This window comes from Colletes gigas, unplaced genomic scaffold, assembly GCF_013123115.1.
Source record: "Colletes gigas isolate AHSC1104 unplaced genomic scaffold, ASM1312311v1 Colletes_gigas_Sc00005, whole genome shotgun sequence".
Lineage (NCBI taxonomy): Eukaryota > Metazoa > Arthropoda > Insecta > Hymenoptera > Colletidae > Colletes > Colletes gigas.
In genome coordinates this window covers 9354297-9375561 of record NW_025106634.1, presented here as the reverse complement: position 1 = coordinate 9375561, position 21265 = coordinate 9354297, and the positions used below count along the sequence as shown (strand labels likewise).

The 21265-nt window shown below is 39.0% G+C and overlaps 2 protein-coding genes across 4 annotated transcripts in view; one reads left to right on the top strand and one right to left on the bottom strand.

The window, feature by feature from the left end:
* The window catches only part of LOC122395255 (glycogen-binding subunit 76A), a 72858-nt gene extending 65132 nt beyond the window's left edge, over positions 1–7726 (top strand). Inside the window, exon 3 of the transcript XR_006258965.1 lies at positions 7678–7726. The gene's annotated coding sequence lies outside the window, so the exon portion shown is untranslated. The remainder of the gene's footprint in view (positions 1–7677) is intronic.
* Positions 6238–21265, bottom strand: part of LOC122395257 (heparan sulfate 2-O-sulfotransferase pipe) — a 74469-nt gene continuing 59441 nt past the window's right edge. For all 3 annotated transcript variants that reach the window (XM_043392699.1, XM_043392700.1, XM_043392701.1), the window contains exons 4-8: positions 8927–9133; positions 8705–8784; positions 7654–7935; positions 7167–7321; positions 6238–6885 (exon numbers count right to left, since the gene is read on the bottom strand). In XM_043392699.1, the coding sequence (XP_043248634.1) occupies positions 6689–6885; positions 7167–7321; positions 7654–7935; positions 8705–8784; positions 8927–9133 (921 nt within the window). In that variant the 3' untranslated portion in view covers positions 6238–6688. The remainder of the gene's footprint in view (positions 6886–7166; positions 7322–7653; positions 7936–8704; positions 8785–8926; positions 9134–21265) is intronic.

Sequence of the window (21265 nt, the reverse complement as noted above, 5' to 3'; positions counted from 1 at the left end):
AAAACGTGATCTTGTAAATTATTTATTGTTGCAATTTATTGTCTCTGAATTAAACACGTTTGTGGCAATTTTATTTAATCTAACGTGCATGCTTTTAACTCTGTACCAATTAACTGTGCTATATAGACCGATTGATTGTTCTAAATAATGCGTTTTGCATTATGGAACAGGTCTATATAGATCGTACAGAGTTTATTTGCATAAACGTAAACTGAAAAATTGCTGCGACAGGAACGTGTTAATAATTTTTTAATACGACTATTCGTAACGTTTACATGCACGTTGGATCAGAGAATATATTCCAGTGTGTAATCTCAGCGAAGAAACTATAGTTACAATATAGTTTTTTAAACTTAAGGACTGCAGGAATAGTCTAGAGACTACACACTGAAATTTATTCTCTGATTCTAAAATGCAATTAGTGCAAGGATTGCTTCGTATCGAGTCTCTAATCCAAGAACTAGAAATTGCACCTATATTCGTACATATTGTTTCCCAAAAATGGCCTCTGAAAGTTTCTCAGTCTACCGGCGCTTTGACTGCCAGACGAAATGTTTATTATACTCAGGCAAAATATAGTTGTACATCGAAGTATGTTCTTACCAGTTTTTGAATAATTATGCCCAAGAAACGCAGAATATTTTTTTATATATAACTGTTAAAAAAGCAATCGTCGCGGTCGAAGCGTCGTATTTAAATGTTCTGTGCAACGCGGGAGATTCAAATCGACAAAGAACGTTCGAAAACTCCATTATCGTTGATGCACAACCTTTGGAAATTGTGATGCAATAAGATTACTCGTCGAACGGAACAATATCACAAAGTATCGAGAATACGAATTTATGGCACTTAGAGCAGGAGATGGGCATTATTCTCTCGTCTGGATAACAATTTTAAATAACAGATAAAATTACGAAAATAAATATTACTATTTTTACGGTCGTTAAATTACATCTGTAATAATAGAAAACAGAAATAGTTTCACAAATGTGAAATATATAATGCATACACAAATTTCTAAAATGGTAGGACGTATCGTTCTTCCGGAAGGAAGAGGAACAAATCACGTATTTTTTTGTTCAATTAAATAGGTTGCACAGGCAAAAATGGATTAATAGTAGAAAGTAACCTAAAACATGCTGTTAACGGGTGCGTGGCCTTAACGATTGTCAACCTGTTTCTGTCCGGAAAAATTGAACTTTTCTAGTCACAGATATATACAAGGTGTTCGGTGAACCCTGGGAAAAATTTTAATGGGAGATTCTAGAGGCCAAAATAAGACGAAAATCAAGAATAACAATTTCTTCACTGAGGCTTCGTTAAAAAGTTATCAACGTTCAAAGTTGCGCCTGTGAGACGGCAACCAGCGCACAGCTGCTGCGCAGGCGCAACTGTAAACGTTAATAACTCTTTAACGAAGCCTCCATCGACAAACTAGTATTCTTGATTTTCGTCTTATTTTGGCCTCTAGAATCTCTCATTAAAATTTTTCCCAGTTCAAATTTCTATCACTCTACGACGAACAATAATTAAGTGTAATTTATTTAAAATAAACGTTCTGATTTGTTATCTAGTATTTGCAGAGAAATGTGCCCGTCTCTAGCGTGTGCGATCCAAGGACGAATTATTTCTCTCGATTTTCGTTCGCGTTCCATGAATCATTATACCGTCATTTCGTGCGCGAAATTCTCTCGGAGAGCGGTGAAACGTAAATTCACACGAAGCGTCGCGCCCTTATTAGCAAGACTATTGAATCGACGATAAAAATCGCAGACTCGCGAGCGGCTCGAAACGAAGTTTCACAGGGGTCACGGAACCCCGTAAAAAAAAGTGCAATTTTTTGCGACAGCTTCGACCTTCGAGAGAACGTCGCGTCGCCGAGGAACAGACAACAGATGGTCTCGAACGTAGAAATATTTTTTTCGCGGCTAGTTCCGTCGCGGAAATCTATTTTGTAAATTTTTGGCGGGAATTGTTGTATATTCGAAGTTGGAATCATTCTCTGCGAGCAATAATGTTATATCAAATTTATTTAAAAGGAAGCAGCAATAAATGGGAGGTAAACGTCACGGAAACGAATGTTGGAACGTAACGTGATATATTAAAGTTTACGAAAATCGTGTTCCTGTTGTTATATGAATATTTTACTCACGCAGTTTACATCGATCATGAATTTTCTTGGACGAAGGTTCGTCCGTAAATTTATTTTTTATACATTGTTGTAACGAAACGTTGAAGAATGTTTCTTTTTTTTTTTTTAATTTTGTTATTCGTTGTAACGTTGAGATTTATATTTTTCTAGTTTCCTTTTTCTGATCGAATCTAACATTAGGAGCCATCTAGTCTTTCAGATATATTATTTAAGGGTTAAACGGTGCGTCGAATGGCGCGCCCTCGTTCGTGCAAAGATTGGAAAACGTTTCTACGTTCGGGACGAGAAATTCTAACGAAGACCACGAAACGTAACCGGTAGTATATTTTTATAATAATAAAACGTACACGTAAGCATACGTCGCACCCTCTAGTCCGTAGAGCCGTGAGCTTTCGTCCAATTACCGAGCCTTTTGCAGTTTCAAACGTGAACTGACGCAAACGAATCCGAGATCCATCGTCGATGAGAAATCATTTAGCCAAACGAGCAAAAGAAACACGAAAGGAAGACTGTGCGCGAGCGCGTATGTGTGTTTTGTGCCGAGTAAAAGATCGAAAAGAGTCTGCAACTGTGTGTTGTCAAATTCGAAACGTTATCATTATTTTTATTCTGTAATTTTACCTATTCTTGTTTCTTTTAGAACGAGGAGAAATTTTGCGTTTCGTTTTATTTCGGCTGTGAAACAAATGGGTGAATGGGAAATTTTTGCTACTAGTTTACTATTGTTTGTTTTCGATTTGTTCTATCAATCATAAGTTCTTTTACGAGTCGAGCAATTTATCGAGAAACAATAGTTTCTTCGCTCTTTGTTACGTCGCGAGGGTCGAGGCGGAGCCAGAAACGAGCGAAACCTAACCTCCAAACGAGCTAACCTATTCGCCCGTTTTTGGTTCCAGACCGAGCGACAAAGTCTCGCCGTGAAGTTGTTCAATTTCGTCGTGTTTGCTTTTAAATCATAGACTCGTTCGGAATTTGTTGAAAGTTTTAAACATATTTTGGGAAAGTTTTAACAGTGTCTATTCTGCAAACGTTACTTTTACACCTTAAATAGATTATTATCGCGCGGGTGGCCGCTCAATTCGTTTCCGTTCGACTTATTATGTATTTCTGAACGAGAATCGCTTTATGTTACGTTCTTCCCAGACACGAAACAAAATACTCATAAAAAGAAACGTTTCGAGCTCACAGTCTCCGAACGAACCCGAGCCATTTCGGGGCGTTTCGTTCCTGTAGCTGATCGTTAAACGAAAGACTATAAAACCGAAAGTGCAACGTTCAATTTCGCAAACGAAACACCGAACGTCGCTTGATCACGAGATAATCACAGTGTTCGATTCTATACTATTCTATACTATTCATTCTATTAATCGGTCAGAGGCCACGGTACGATAATTTCTTTTACATTTATACACGGGGCTCTTTTGTACGAACCTAAAGAAAAAAAAAATAGTATTCCCGGAATAGTTTTTATTAAAATTCGAACGTTTGATCGTGCACACTTATTTATACACATGTTATTCGCGATAGAAAAATACGGTCTCGTTAAATTTCGCCACCGTGGACTTCATCTTTCGATTAAAAAAGAGACACAAAGAACCACTCGTCTACAATTTTGTTTCGATATTTTACAATACTCCTCGAAACTGCGTATGAAATATATTTTTTTATACAAGTTTCTTGCGTCGTTGTTTTACTATTTAATCATTTTATCGAAGTTGCACTGCTCGACCGCGATCGTTCGAACGCCAATTCTGGTGAGATTTCACATAACCTAAAACCACTAGTGTCATTCTCATCCGCGTCAATCGTGGGTTGTCTCTTCCTATCTGAGAAATCGGGGAACACGATTAGATAAATCGAATTGGCCTTCGAACGGAATTTCGAGTCCACGAGAGTGAGCAATGTCGCTTCAGACTGACAGAACGATCAGACTTTCGCTTATTTTCGCTAAACGGAACGGCGAACAGGTTGTAGTTCGATTAATCGTTTCCTTTTTTTTCTTCCACCAAGCCCCCCCCACCCCACCAAGCCCCCCTTTATTCTTTGTCCCGTTAAGTGTCAATCGTTGGCGAGACTATTTTTAATCTCACTGTTTGTTTGGATGTTTTTTTTTTTTTTTGTAGCTAGGTAAGGTTTCGCGTTTATTGTTACAGGATCGCGTATGGCGTGGGTGATAGCGTTAAGACTATTGGGAGACATGTTTGCATTAGCGTGGAGCGAATGATGATGGAGGAATGAAGTATCTATACGTATAAATAAACGTATATATAATATATCTGTAACTCATGTTCTATATGTTATTAAGACAATAAATGGAAGACCGATCGACAGTTCCCTTTTCTATCCTCGTGGAATAAAAATATCGAGAGTAACGATTATCAACGTGCATATATACATTAATTTTCGAAATTATTATTCAAGCTCGTATTATTCGAAAGTATAATAATTCGGTCACTATTATCGGGTGGTCGTGATACGATAATCAGGGGTCACTTTAAACCTTAAGTTTATCGTTCGATTCGATGGAACAAAGTGTACTTGGCGATTTTATAAATCACACGGTATCGACAATGTTTTCCTCTCGACATAAACTTTGTGTTATCATTTCCAATCGTTAAGAATTATTTTCTGTATTGTTTCTAAAACCCACCGATTCGAGAGTCAAAGTTATTTTTTTGTTCTTGATCTTTTTTATTTACAATTTAGTTGCTGACGCACTGTTTATTGTTGCTACGATTATCTGCACGATCAAGGATCAAATGATCTAGCGGCTGAAAATAATTGAATCGTACTTTCCGATAGGCCAAGATTCCTCGTGTATTTTTAGAGGACTTTTAACCGTGCCAGAACTCGTGGTATCGTGTTTGCCATTGTTTTGCATTGCACAAGCGTCGCCACGCTTGGAAACTTTTTATTTTCAATGCCTTCGTTATCTATAGTCACGATAAAGTATTAACCTTATTGCATCTGTGATCCGATGTTTTTCTTCGCTCTGTTACCGAGTATTATTTAGCGTTATTAAGCCGCTTGCATTCAGGTGTGCAATCTTGTTGTAACACCTGCAATCGGTCGTCACTCCGTTCAAACTAATTTGCATCAGCTTGTGTGCTTCAGAAGTTTATGACGATGTTCGTTCAAATAGTTTAGAAGAGGAATACTATTAGAATAGAATTATGAAACAGTAATATCGAGTTTATAGGTTAGAAAAATCTAAAGAAACATAGAAGTATTCTATAATTCAATCGTGTACCAATTATTTTGCAGTATTCCTAATTAAAACAATATAAATAGAAAGGAAATAAAGATGGAGGGATTCGTCCAGACAAGGTCGTCTTGATCGCTTTGGTTTAAAATTTTAAAGCCAAAAAATAATGTCAAGAATCACCGAATTCTTTTCGCGATAAACAAATTTTCACTCGTTTTAATTTTGTTTAAAAGCTAATAGCGTCAAGACGACCCCGCGTAGCTCAGAAAAGAAACACTAGTCGTTCGAAATGGCAGCTGTTTATTACGAAAAAGAAGGGAAACAAGTGGACATTAAAAAACGGCTTAACGCGATGTTTAGAAAAAAAAAAGAAAAAAAAAAAAAAAATGAAACGACTAAGTCGTTTGGAAAGCAGTACCCTACGGTTACCCTGTGTGTGTTTGTCGCGACGCGATTGGTTAAGTACCCCGTCGATAAAAAAGCAGTGTCTGCGTCTCTCTGGTCAGTCTGCGGAGCATATTTGAATCGCCCGCCCAGCGACGATAATCCAAATACAGCAATCCCCCCTATAACACGGTACTCTCATAACGCAATTTCATGTCTCTCGTATAACACGTGTTTTCCCCCATACAACGCGGGGATTTGAAATTTCTAATGATTTGCACATTGTGTCAATTGTGTTCTTATAAAATCGAATGAAATTATTTTATTAAATTTGTGTTCCTAGTTTTTGAATTGCAAGAACATTGATTGTACATATATCCGTGGCGCCACCGTCGCGGAGTCGGAAGCTGGAGCTACGGTCGCGCCCTCTACAACGTGTTTTCCTACAACGCTGAACGAATCTACCGTGTTATAGGAGGGGATTACTGTACACTGCTCCTAGTCGTGTCCAGGGACACGTCGACGCGTTTCACGCGACGAAACGGTGGCTTTACAAATATCGATATAAATAAATACAGCTAATGCCTCGCATCGTGGATGTTCGCGGGTCTGATAAATTTCCCAGCGAACGTGTCGCTGTCTTTTTAAATTACACGATAATATTAATATATATATATATATATAGGATAAACGATCACAAAATAAAGACGGCACTGCGAGTGTCCCATTCGAGTTCGAATCACTGACTCTTGCAAGACTTCATGGTTATCGCTCGATCCTCTCTCGTGTTTGTCGATCGTTTTCCACGATCTTCGTATGCGTGATTCTTTTCTTAAGGCCAACGATTCGCGAACGTCACCACGCTTTCTCGACGAACCTATTTTTTTCTTTTTTTTTGCTTAATATTGCTTCCCTTTCCAAAGTTTTTTTTTCTTTTTTCTTCGATTTTATAAAGCGTTGCTCTCCAACGGCGGTGTGTTCTTCGTTAACTTCAGGGCTCTTAGTTGCTTGTACAACCGTTGCTTGCAGAATTGGTAGAACTCGATCTCACGCGTGAAGTTGCTGCGCACCATGTCTTTCACTTCCTCGGTAACTGGCGGCTTGAAGAAGTTCCGGTTGATTCTCTTGAACGAGTTCACTTCGTCTGGAAAGAACCAGAAACCGTTCGATTTAGCTGCCACAGATAAATTAGGTAGTATAAAGACAGTTTTACGTGAAATTATAGGTTATGTTATCGGTTTCGTGGTTGTTGTTAGATACAAATCGGTAACGCGGTTGATAATTAATCGCAGAACAGGCGAACAGCTCTCTTTACGTTCGTTACGCGACGCACGAAAATGTTTTGTGTGCAAAGCATTGTTTTAAACATAATTACACGTTCGCGACGCGAACAGTTAGGTACAAACTACCGAACAAAGGAATTACCATAGTAGACGTCGGTGGCGCCTTGGAAAAATCGTGGTATGTAATTCTCCAACACCGTGAGAGTGGTGTTCACATCCTCGAGTACCCCGACCACGGCGTAGTGCTTCTCCACAGCCAATTTCGCCCGTTCCAGGGCACCCACAGTGTTGAACGGGCTTCGATAAAGATAAACAACCATTAAATACGATATACAAAATTTTCTAACGCTGAATTATTTGCTCGAGTACGATCAGAATTATTCAACCAAGATTGCAACGTAATATTTCTATCGATAAATGCGTGGCGGTTTCGAACGGTTGGGTCGAGCATTCGTGAAAGAGCGTAGCCCCCTGGCGGCGAGCACAGCAATTACTTGGACAGCAATTTATGGTAAGAACGGATCACGCAATACAACGCGTGGAAATATGTTTTTTGGGAGTCGAATAATTCTGATCGTTGATACTTATTACGTTTCCGGCGTACGGTTTGTCCAGTCGGTGAAACTCACGTGCATTTCTCGCTGTGCCCGCAGAAGAACAGCGTCTGCCTGCGATGATCGCCGATCCCCTCGTGAATCTCGCCCTCCAGGTATCTGCATTCGCGGTCCGCCTTAAGTACACAGGTCTCGAAGTCCTTCTTCAGCCAGTTGGGATCCGGCAGAGGTAGGTCTGGAAATATTTGCTTTCTCTCGACGTAATACCATGGTGCACGGACGTAATAGTACCAGGATATCACTCTCTCGATGGGATCCCGTACTATATTGATGTAAATTGGCTGCGGCAAGTTGAATCTGCCGGAGAAAAACGCCCACTGTCAGACACTCCTTCCGAGATGAACGTCGAAATCGTTGATCTCAAAAATTTCCTCACGGCGCCCAGGGTGCTTATTCGTAAAGTCACGGATCGAAATATTTCGAAAAAAACGCTTCAAGTTTAGACTTTTTTTCTAGAAAAAGGGTAGGAATTTGGGGGTTAGGTCTATTCACCAAAAATGCTTGCAATTGACCCCTCCAACTAAATACAATTTTTTTAGTACGATTTAAAATTTTTTAATTTTATCTACTTTGTCCACCTGCTCGAATTTTTTTCTCGAAAGTGCGTAGGATTTCGGGGTTAGGTCTGTTCATAAAAAATGCTTGCAATTGACCCCTCCAATTAAATACAATTTTTTTAGTACGATTTAAAATTTTTTAATTTTGTCTACTTTGTCCACCTACTCGAATTTTTTTCTCGAAACTGCGTAGGATTTCGGGGTTAGGTCTGTTCATCAAAAATGCTTGCAATTGACCCCTCCAACTAAATACAATTTTTTTAGTACGATTTAAAATTTTTTAATTTTGTCTACTTTGTCCACCTGCTCGAATTTTTTTCTCGAAAGTGCGTAGGATTTCGGGGTTAGGTCTGTTCATCAAAAATGCTTGCAATTGACCCCTCTAACTAAATACAATTTTTTTATTATGATTTAAAATTTTTTAATGCATGCTTCACGGATCGAAATATTTCGAGAGAAACGCTTCAAGTTTAGACTTTTTTTTTCCCCCCAAAATTCGTGATACTCACTCTGTGAAGTTGGTGAAGCATACGTGCTTCACGTAGACCGATGGTTCTGAGTAACTGCTGACCATTCTAGCAAGCTGGAGCTGGGAACAGTAAGAAAAATTTCCATTACTTGATATTTTTATTTATTATGCGATCTAATGGTTTCTCATGGGTGTTAAATTGATTTAGAGAGTGATGAATGCGTTAATACGTTTCATAATTTCATGTTGCATTCTGCAGTACCTGTTCGATCGGCGCGATGCGTATAGTCTCGACTCTCTGCACGCGATCCCGGTTGAACGAGAAACCATTCCTCATCGACAGCCTCCTCAGCAGCTCCATGAAGGTCTGCGAGCCCACTTTGGGCACCCGGTTGAAAAACAAAACCTCCCTGCCTGCTCTCTTCGTGTTGTTCAGCGCGACGATGTCCAGCACTTCCGGTACGTCGTACTGAAACCAAATAAAAATTAATTGTCTCGTTCGATTTACCGAAGGCTTTTTTTGAACATTAATTTAAATCGTCGAACCTCGTTCCTAGTTTGTAGCACTCGAACGATAGGAAAATGATAATGGGGTTTAATGGTAGGTACTTAGGATTCCAAGTTCCTTTTTAAATGATTCGGTTCGCGAACGAGCGCAATTACGAGTACCCATTCCGATAAACAGGACAGCAAAACGGAAAGTAGCCACGACCTTAATCGTTTCTTTTTTTTTTTATCGTCGTGCACCGCCTTTCGATTCAATTTTCGTTTTCTGTCGTGCTCGTCCCATTCCCTCTCGTTGGTTAACCGTCTACCGGATGAGTCATTCGAAAGAAAACATTCTCCGTTTCCTGATTGCTTCCTGCACCCATCGTACAAATAATCGAAGCGAATTTTCTTGTAATAATCGTCAAATGTATCGTTTATTTATTCAATTCTGTGAAAATTCCACGAAACACGACTTAAATTCAACCATTCGAGGTCGACGGCCAGAAAACTGGCGCGGATTCGGAATCCAAGATGGCGGCGCTCGGAGGCCATCCGAGGCGACGTGAAACGATTTTTTAAGCCCTCCAGCGACGATTTCCCGTAAAAATGGACGCTCGTGATTGTTGCACGGTGACTTTTCCGACTTTTTAGAAACGTTAATCCCATTTTAATACCGGGAGGTTGGACTTAGGACATTTTTATTTTTATTTTTATTTTCATTTTTATGATTCTTCCTGTCCACCGTTCGTGGGGCTTAGGCAACACGGTACAAGTACGTTTCATTATTGCATTATTACTACACGCGTTTGCACGCTTCCTCCTCGATTACGGATTCCCCCGCCCGTTTCCTACCCGTATTTCTTCCTTGAATTCTTCGCGAAGTTACGGTTCATCCTTCTGCTCGCTGCCCACGGTATTAAAGGTTTGCGACGTAATTTGCTTCGCGGTTATCTGCGTAATACCGAACGTTACGTGGAAAATCCGTCTACCCCTGCTCGTTTCCCGATAACCGTGACTGGCGACGGGTTCGAGCTGCTCGCGAGCAACGTTCAAATCCGACAGCCCCAAAGAACTTAATCCTAGCGTTTAATCTGATTTCCAAAACGAACTGAACATTTACAATAACCTGATTGTACTTAAAATTAAATTTACAAACATTTTGAACGGCTGGAAAAAATGAGAAAAGAAAGAAAAGTTGGAATTCGTATTTATTTATTTAAATCGTCGCCATGGGTGAGAAATTTTTGATGGTTTTAGGAACAGTGAATACAATTTTAAAAATATAAAGTTTAGTCTTGTATCAGTTGCAGCCATCGATGGAACATAGTATTTTAGTTAAAATGTTCGCGTAGCACTTCGTCGTTACTTGTAAGAAGTAATTACGATAATAAAAAGCTTGGCGCGTTCTCGATCCTCTGTTTATAGTAATAATAGAACCACGAAATTACCGTTCACAAGCTTCTCGCCACTTCTTTTTCCACAGTCTACTTCCTAAATGGCATCCGTGATAATTAATTTCTTCTTTCGTTTCACACTACTACAGTTACCTAATTAAAATCGAGAACGCGCTATCTGTTGCCGTGATTTAACTTCGTTTTTTTTTCCTCCTGCAATAAAGATCGCCGACAAGGTTTTCCGAGCAGATTGAAAAACTCTTAAACGATACACGTGTTGCCATAATTCTACTGTTTTTCGTTATACAGCGTCTACAGTCAACCCTGGGGAAAATTTTAATGGGAGATTCTAGAGGCCAAAATAAGACGAAAATCAAGAATATTAATTTGTTGATGGAGCCTTCCTTAAAAAGTTATTAACATTTAAACTTCCGCCTGTTCTGAATTTTTTTCTAGAAAGGGGGTAGGATTTCGGGGGTAGGTCTATTCACCAAAAATGCTTGCAATTCCCCCCTGTAACTAAATATAATTTTTTTATTATGATTTGAAATTTTTTAATTTTGTCGACTTTGTCCACCTACTCGAATTTTTTTCTCAAAAGAGGGTAGGATTTCGGGGGTAGGTCTATTCACCAAAAATTATTGTAATTGAGCCCCGCAAACAAAAATAATTTTTCCAGAATGATTTAAAACTTTTTAATTTTGTCGAAAATTTCAGTATCTACTTGAATTTTTTTTTCGAAACTGAGTAGGATTTCGGGGGTATGTCTACTCAGCAAAAATGGTTGTATTTGACACCAGAACCTAGAAATAATTTTTTCAGAACGATTTGAAATTTTTTTTTTCGTCGAAAAATTTTAGCACAGCTACCCGTCGATTTTTCTTAGAAATTAGTTTTTGATTTTCAGAAATTTTGTTTGATGCCCAATAAAAAAGTTGTCTAATACTTTTTTGTAAGTACCCATGAGCTCTACTTCAGAAAAAAGTTTCATTGAAATATATTCACTATTGTAGGAGTTGTGGCTGTTTGAAAATTGGACCTGTTATATGGGGTTTTTCTCATTTTACGGGGACAAAGATCAACTTTTCGATTATTTTTAGAATTTCTACATATTCTCCACTAAAATACGCGTTGTTTGCTTCTTGAAACATTGGAATCGTCCAATCCGTTCAAAAGTTATGATGTTTTAAAGACTCGCATGAAAATTCCTGCATATATTTCTGGCCGGAAATTATATTTTCGGTAAGGAATTTTTTTCTCGAAACTGAGTAGGATTTCGGGGGTATGTCTATTGACCAAAAAAGCTTGTAATTAACCCCGGTAATTAAATATAATTTTTTTATTATGATTTAAAATTTTTTAATTTTGTCGACTTTGTCCATCTACTCGAATTTTTTTCTCGAAAGAGGGTAGGATTTCGGGGTTAGGTCTATTCATAAAAAATGCTTGCAATTGACCCCTCTAACTAAATACAATTTTTTTATTATGATTTAACATTTTTAATTTTGTCGACTTTGTCCACCTACTCGAATTTTTTTCTCGAAAAGGGGTAGGATTTTGGGGTTACGTCTAATAACCAAAAATGCTTGTAATTGACCCCTGTAACTAAATACAATTTTCTCAGAATGATTTGAAATTTGTTAATTTAATTTTTTAATAACTTTATTATTCTTGATTTTCGTCTCATTTTGCCCTCTGGAATCTCCCATTAAAATTTTTCCCACGGGTGGTGGAACACCCCCTGTATTTTTAAGCTTGAATCCCGTCTCAATTTCTGTGTTTTGACTGGAGATACTGAGTCACGCTATGCAACTGAGACCATTTGTGTGCGTGTATGTGTGTATATATATTCATGCGTCTTGTGTTTACTGCCTCGACCGTTGGAACATCGTTCCACGAATCCACTGGTTTTTTTTTCACGGACCTCTTCGTTTTTTACTCGTTGTCCTTTTCTGCGTTCGACGCTCCGATTCGCTTGACTAATTTCCACCATAGATTACGTGCAAGGCGGACGGGGCAGAAGGGAGAGCAAAAAAAAAAAAACATGGTGTCTTCTTCGCTTGTTTATACGTGTCTCCAAGCAGCCACAAAACTGCAAAGTCAAGGCTACTACGGATACCGTGACTAGAAATTAAAACCACGATAATATCCACGCGGCTAAATTTCATTTCAGTTTTTTTCGTGTAATTGTACGCGCAGTTCTCGCGAGGCAATTAGTCTCGCGACAAAATGCCTTTCACGGTTTTAAATTGCATTTCGCTTTGATTCCAATTCCACCCGGAATCGGGACGAGAGCTGCGCTGTCATTGTCACTGGTCAACCCGGCAATTGTGTCATAAATTCCGTATAGCGTTCACGGTCGAGATCCCTAAGCGATTTAATGGTTAGGCTGAAAGTCGGCAATCCATCTCGCGGTTTCACGCGTCGCGGACGCGGTGATGTTTCTTCGCGTTATCTCGTGGTCTCCCTGGCCAGTCGGCCTGTTCCTTTCTTCGCCTACTTTGTACGAAGTCGAATCATCGTGATTGCAGTTAATCGTAACGCGAACAAAAAAGGTATTAGGAAACCTGGGATGCTAATAGAGCCTGGGAGCCGCCGTTAAGATTGCTTTATCGAGAAACGAATCCGTCCATATTTGATATCGTCGAAATGAACGCTCGCTTCGAGAATTCTTCTACTCAAAATCGAGTGTAGGTTATGGTTACGGTTACGTTTTTATAGCTGGATAATTTTCACTCGATGCTCGCTAAATCATGCGTCGATGGCGATACGTGGGACAGAAATGTTGGGTATAAAACCAAACCCAACTCCAATGATCTCTACTTGCAATATATCATAGCCCCGGGAGTAGGAATAGAAAGGTTTCAGCCGTGGATTATAGTGAAATAAAAAGGAGATACGTATACTTTAGAACTTTTTTAAGCGCCTGCGTGCACATAGTTGCGAATGGAGGAGGAATGTCTTTGAACTTGTTCCGTTAAGCTGATAGAGTAGGTAAATAGATTTGGTCGATTATCGTTAGGATGGAAATTCTTGAATCTTTCTGGTCCAGTTACGTTGCTCCATTCTGCGAATTGCATTTCAATCCGAGTGTTACTATGAAATAGTTCCTCTTTGATTCTAACTCGGGTTTTAGGTTAGGTATTTGGGTATTTGGGTTCCTGACGTGATTTTCGTGGATTTTCTAACTTCGTGTCAGGAGAAAGGAATGCATAAATAATTAAAACAGAATAGTCTGTAGTTGTATCTTTTATTATCTTAAAAGTTTCTATACATACTACAAATGTGAATAACAATTGTCTTAAACAAATATTTACGTATACAGTATAAAATACATTGAAAATTGCACAGAAAAGAATCTAACGAAAGTATGAATTAATTAAGTTTAAGCTAAAACTTAAAATGTAATTTATAACTTAACCTAACCTAACTTAAGAGACTGCTGGATATAATTTTGTATCTTCCGAGTCCAAGAGCGTCGTAGGAGTAATCGATCTTCGAGATTTGGTGTCCTCCAATTAAACTCGAGATAGGGCACACCCCTAATTGGTCAGAAATCGTTCAGGGCAGTTAAAATTCATTAACGAGTCCGATCGACGATCGATATTCCGTCTGGTTGGTCGCCCCGTGGCCATTCGCGACTCGCGATTGTTCTTCTTTCTTTCCTGGCACAATGCAGGGTCCGCGGCGGGTCAGATCCACTTCGTTTTACCGTTTCCCAGCTGTGCGCCTAACATATGTAACGGGTGGATCTCGAAGAAGGTCGCCGGTTAACGGACCGGATGACTCGGACGATCGGTTTCCGAGTTTCACTCTTTTTCTCATTGTTGACGACCGCGATCCCCGATTTCCTATTCCTCCTCGTTTCCACGCAGTCGTTGAACACTCTTACGAAAGCAGAAATTAAACAATTTCTGCGTGAGAAATTCCAGAGGTTAAAAATTAAATTAAACAATTTCATATCATTCTAGAAAAATTATTTTTAGCTGTAGAGGTCCATTACAATCATTTTTGGTCAATAGACATATCCCCGAAATTCTACCCAGTTTTGAGAAAAAAATTCGAGTAGGTCTGAAATTTTTTGGTGAAATTGAAAAGTTCCAAGTCGTTCTAAAAAAATTATTTTTAGCTGCAGGGGTTAATTACAATTATTTCTGGTCAATAGATATACCTCCGAAATCCTACCCAGTTTTGAGAAAAAAATTCGAGTAGGTCTGAAATTTTTTGGTGAAATTGAAAAGTTCCAAATCATTTTGGAAAAATTATTTTTAGCTTTAGGGGTCAATAACCATCATTTTTGGTCAATATACATACCCCCGAAATCCTACGCACTTTTGAGAAAAAAATTCCTTATCAAAAAATCTAACGTGTGGCCAGAAATGTTTCTATAACTTTTTAACGAAGCCTCGAACAACAAATTGTTATTCTTGATTTTCGTCTTATTTTGGCCTCTAGAATCTCCCATTAAAATTTTGGGAGAGGTGACCACATCGTAACAATCTGCCACGATGCATCTGCGATGATGGATCTCGTCGGATCGATCTCCCCGGATCGTTCGTACGGTGATTTCTCCGAGAATTTCTCGACGCGTCTCGATTTATTTCCGTTGAGCTCCTTTTCCTGGTTTGTTTCAGTTTCTGCAACTTCGACTCTGATTTCTTCGTAACAATTCTCTTACGACGGAAATGCTACCAAAAAATTATTTCTGTATATTAAATTTTTCAATTAATAAAAACACCGTTCCTATATTCTATTGGCTCAGCAATATGGTTACGTGTCATAATACTCTTTCAATTGTCCCACAAAGGTTCTTAGAAACCTCGTAGTGTGACTTGCAATAACGTCTGACGGGTTTGTTCGTCGACGGTGGCGCCGAAGTCATCAAAGCGCCGATCGTGTATAAGTATGTACGTATTACATTAGTGGATAACTGTACTGTGAAAAGAGTACTTCTAGAACGGCGACTTCAATTTTCGACGTGTCCGTAGGAAACGATAACAGTACACGCGATCCGATAGGTCAGATCGACAGTCTATCACGTAGCGACGCGGACCTGTGCGTATGGCAATAAACATTCTTCAAAAATTACACCTAACACACACCGCTGGTATACGGGAACGGGACGATTTACAATCGTGCAAAAAACACTACGGGCAGGGTTACGTTACTACGGGACGATAAACAATTCCTCAGGATTATATTTTAAAATTTATTTTATTCTTTTCTTCCAGGACTTATTATTATCAACAGTACGGCGCCACGCAAGAAACTAGGCGTCTTTTGATTAATTACGTTTCCTACCCCGGTAATTAACTATAATTATGTCACGCCGCGTCCGAGGAAATTACGAGTTTCTAATTTTATGGTTCATTAAGCGTCGTGTTAATATGCATTTCTTTGCTGTAAAAACCGAGGATGCCAACGATAAATTTCGATCCGCAGGATCATTTATTGCACTATACAGGGTGTTTGGACGACCCTGGGAAAGATTTCAATGGGAGGTTCTAGAGGCCAAAATAAGAGGAAAATCAAGAATACCAATTTGTTGATGGAGGCTTCGTTAAAAAGTTATTAACAATCAAATTAAAAAATTTCAAATCATACTAAAAAAATTATATTTAGTTACAGGGGTTAATTACAAGCATTTTAGGTGAATAGACATACCCCTGAAATCTAACTCTCTTTCGAGAAAAAAATTCGAGTACGTGTGAAACTTTTCGACGAAATTAAAAAATTCCAAATCATTCTAAAAAAATTATATTTAGTTGCATGGGTTAATTACAAGCATATTTGGTGAATAGACATACCCTCGAAATCCTACACACTTTCCAGAAAAAAATTCGAGAAGGTGTGAAATTTTTGGACAGAAAAAAAAATTTCAAAACGTTCTAAAAAAATTATTTTCGGTTGCGGGGGTCAATTACAATCATTTTTAGTGAATAGACATAGCCCCGAAATCTTGCGCATTTTCGAGAAAAAAATTCAGTACGAACGAAACTTTAAATATTAATAACTTTTTAACGAAGCCTTTATTAACAAATTGGTATTCTTGATTTTCGTCTTATTTGGGCCTCTAGAATCCTCCATTAAAATTTTTCCCAGGAGTGTCCGAGTAAAAGTTGTTCGATAGTTTTACACGCGAAAAAATAAACCGCGACGTACTTTTCACTTTCTTATTGGCCTCCCAATAGGAAAAGAATCTCCAAGTTTTCTCGTCTTAGAAAGTGGAAGATTCGACCTTTAAAACGACCCCAGGAAGATTATCGAGCGATTTCTTTCCTCGAAAATATAATAATTCAAAGATCAGCAACGTTTCCAAGCGTACCGATATTTACGAGCGACAGCGTGCATCGAAATTTATTTAGAATGCGCCATTATTTGGTCTTCTGCGTGCCCAAACTATGACGTAATATATCGGAGAGATTTGAACATAAATCTCCCAGATACGCATCGCGAAAGATACATAATAATACGTCCCGTCTGGATCACGATTACAAGAATATTAAATATCCATAATACGACAACATTGATCGCAGAATGGCGATTGATTTAATCTTTCCATTTCGAAATTAATGATAGACGTATCAGATGTTCGCCGCGTTAAGTCTCGCCGACTCTCACGCGCCACCTGGACGCTTTAATGTGAAACTAAATTTCCCACTCGTTCGTTAAATCTAGAACGAGTTTCGTGATCCAATTAATCGTATTGTGTTCCTTCGCCGATAATTATGTGAATATCTCAGGCTTCTTCGTTGAACGGTACACGCGTCGATTTATATTTTAAATCGATCTTCAATACTGAATGTCGTACGCGCGTGGAATAAATTCGAGGTTAAAGAGGAAGGAAAAACGACGAAACGGCCGGTCACGTGGCGGTCTCCGATCGGGTCGGAGGATCTGCGTGGCGAGTTTTAGATCGAGTTATCGTGTATATAAGTCCTGGATCTTGATACGAAACGCATCCACGGGAGGATCGTTCCCAAGAAAATCGAGGCCATTCCTGGCCAGTTTGAACGAACGCGTTGCCGGCGGAGAATAAGCTTCCCGAACGGAGCCTTCAGCCATCTGTCTGCTTGACTGATCGGTCAACGTACTCTTCGACAATTCTTGCCACTTATTCCATAGACGCCGCGTACACGCTCCGATAGAATCTTATCTAAACGCACGGAGAGAGATCCTTCCCTCCTGCGTCAGCCTTTTTCCGAGAATTGTTCAACAACACCGCCTCTGAATAGCGTTTCCAGCCCGTCGCGTGTGTGTTCCTTTCTTTACTCGCGGAAAGAAACCTCCAACATAACCTCTTCGCCTCAACGCCCAGTCTACCACGTTCGACGACCATCTTTTAAATTTCTTTTAAACGATATTAACACTAGAACTACCAAACCAGTCAAAATGACCCATTTGTAATTTCTAATAAAACTTGTGAAAAATTTACTCGACTGAATTTTTGAAAAATCGTAATTTTCTGTAAGACAATATACACTGTATAAGTACATGTATAAACACTTATTTCGATTGCATTATATATTTCTCTGCGTACCTATCGTTTCAATTTCTTTGGAACAAATAAACACGCTATAATTGTCGGTAGTTCTGGTGTTAATTGGGTAAGTGATACCTCAATTATGAAATAATATGAAGAATATAGTATACGAATCAGTGAGTGCCACGAGCGCTGACAATTATTAGACGACTTTTCATACGTGCAATGAATTATTCAATGTCTGAAAAGGGATTGGTAATTATTACCGTATTTTTATACTGTTTTACTTTATCAGATAGTTTACAATATGTTTTAATTCCTCTGTTTGTGCAAATTAAATGTGTAGCCGTGGCTTGGAACACGGAAACTACACGAGCCCGGATTATAAATATACAAGAGGATGGAATGGAAGGAAGGCGTGTGAAATATATGTGCAAGGATATATCAGAGCGCTGTTAAAGAATGCGATAAAAATAAATAGGAGAGAAGAACGACTCAACAAGACCGTGACATTATAAAATCAAAGAGCTACTTTCGTTGTCGATATCAATGACATAAATTAATTGCGTTATCTTTTAACGATCTTTACGGATCGAATCTCGTCTTCGTCGATCAGGATGCTGATGAATTTCACGTTGAAAATCAGGGAAACGAGAATTCTCGTCTCGCGGGGTGCTATGAAATATTAAACCTGCTTCAATTATTCTTTTTATTTATAACGTTACGTTTCCTCTTCTCCCGAGAAGAAACGCGATGATCTTAATGTGAAACCAAGTATGAACATTCTCGAAGTTCAACATACGGACAAACCATGTGATGAGTGGCGGTAATTATGCAATAACTGGATTTTTACTTTTTCCTACGCGGCTTAGAATCTCGAACCGTTACGAAGGTTCGATCCGTACGAAATTACGATCGATTTTTTTATTAATAGAGCGAATATTTTTCTCTTATATCGAGTACATATCATTGATCATTCTTTTGTTAGGTGAACATTAGGCTAAATATCGATACGTCATCGTCTGTTAGTCACAGGGCTCGTTGGTCACTAGGTCTAAGGGTCCTCTTACTCTACTATTGCTAAGACATTCCAAGAGTCCAAGAGTCCAAGAGTCCAAGAGCCAGATTCCATTGCAAATTAAGTTATTCTTCACAGTCGAGTTCAGCGTGATTTCAACGTAAATGAATAAACTTTTATAATACAAAAGGAGCATTACTTGACCACCCGGATTTCAACACTTTTTATAAAAAAAAAAACCTGGTCAACTTAATAAGATTCTCGATAGCACGGACGAGTTCAGGCCTCAATATCTCGATCGTTTCGCGTTTTATAAAATTTCGACGTTCTAGTTTCCCCGTAACCGGACCTCGATAAACATTCTCGATATTCCCTGTCGATAGGAAAAAGCAATTTCGGTGGCAAGAACCCGAGCAAAGTCAACCTAACCGCATAAATCTAATCTGGGGAACGGAAGATGACCAGTTCCACCGGGTAATTAGGGGTATAATCAATCGTTAACCAGGAAAAGCTTAGAGTAACGTATTAAGCGAGAACGAGCGTGTGTGCGCCATTATAGCACTGTCCTCGTCCCGGTATCACTCGTCTCATTATAATACCGCTGGTTAATTAAACGCAACTCGGCACCGAGAGTCTTCCATCGAACGCTTCCTCAATTTCATCGTATTTTTTTTTCTTCTTTTATTCCAAAACGAGAGACTTCGTTCTGCTTTTAGCTAGCCGAGGATTTCTTTGCGCCGTCCGCGGGGCGTACGCCCCGGGATTCATACACGGGAACGAGACAGTAACCGACCATTACCTTCGTAAAACGGGTTAATGACAGCTTTATAGCGACGCGAGATATTTAACTCGCCTTCTTCTTCTGCTCGCCGCCGGGTGTCTCTATGCTTCGCTGATAATACGGTTTCTGGATCGAGCAATTCCAAGGGGATCTCGACTGTAACGAGATCTCTCTGTAAATCACTCTGTTCGATAAATCGAGGGGCCGACTCGAAGAATCAACTTTTTTTCTTTCAACGTGTTCGCTGTCCGTGACCCGTATACGGGTCATAGCGCCGTGCTTTTGGATACGCCGCTAAGAAACTGGACAGTGAACGCGACGAAATTCGATTTTCGTAAAATATGCGCGACTTTATTTATGCATTATAATTTGTTCGATAGTAGCAAATAAAAGGCAACTATAAATTTTGATATTACGTATTCTTCGTACAATTTAATTGCTAGAAGAATACACATTACATTACTCAGATTCGATAGAGGAGTTAACAGAACAATTGGAAGAGTATTCATGGTATTAATGCGCTAAGGAAAATTTATTGCGTAACAGTTTCCCATAGGGATCCGATAAAAAATCCACTTCCTCGTAGAAACTGACTTTAATACGCATCGATTCCCATGAGAGGCTAACGTCACGTACATATGTGTAACAAGTATGATTTACAGTCCAAACAAATTGGGGGCGGGATATTACGATTGTAAACATTCGATTGACCTATTTAATAGATTCTATTTGTGGCATATATTTTGGATAGCAATGTATACATATATAAAACTCGAATTGCAGCGAATATATACATTTATTAGAAATTTTATTGAAAGTGTACACTGTAAGTCGCTTAACACTCAACGTGTTCAAATAAAAAATCTTCAGAAACTACACAAAAGAAGTCACTAATAGTGGACTAGTAGTGGTGAGGAAATGGCGACATCGGTAGGGTGACTGACTAACAATCCGAAGGTCGTGGGTTCGATCCCCGTGACTTTACTTCTTTCTGTTCCGGTTTTTTCTCGATTCCTACATTATTTCTCCAGTTAAATAAATATAATATGATTTCTCCAGATAAATAAATATAATATGACTGGTTAAATAATATTAATAATATGGGTTGTAAAAATTTCTCTTCCATCGTTCGAGCCCCCCAAAGTCGCCGACAGAACGCAAAATAAAACTAGGACGAAATTAATATTAACTTACAATATTATGCAACGTAGAAAACGTGGACACGTTTTCACGCCTATATGAATGTTATCTACGGGAAAGACAATAAAGATTTGCTATGGCGAATCGCGCGCCAATCACGTTGCATTAGTCGAGCATATTAAGAGAGATGTTTTCCACGATCATCGCAGGTCAATGGATCCCCGCGAACGCTTCTAAACAGAACTTTTTCCCCGCGGTCGTGTTACTAGCCAGCGGCAACGAATGAAACTGCGTCT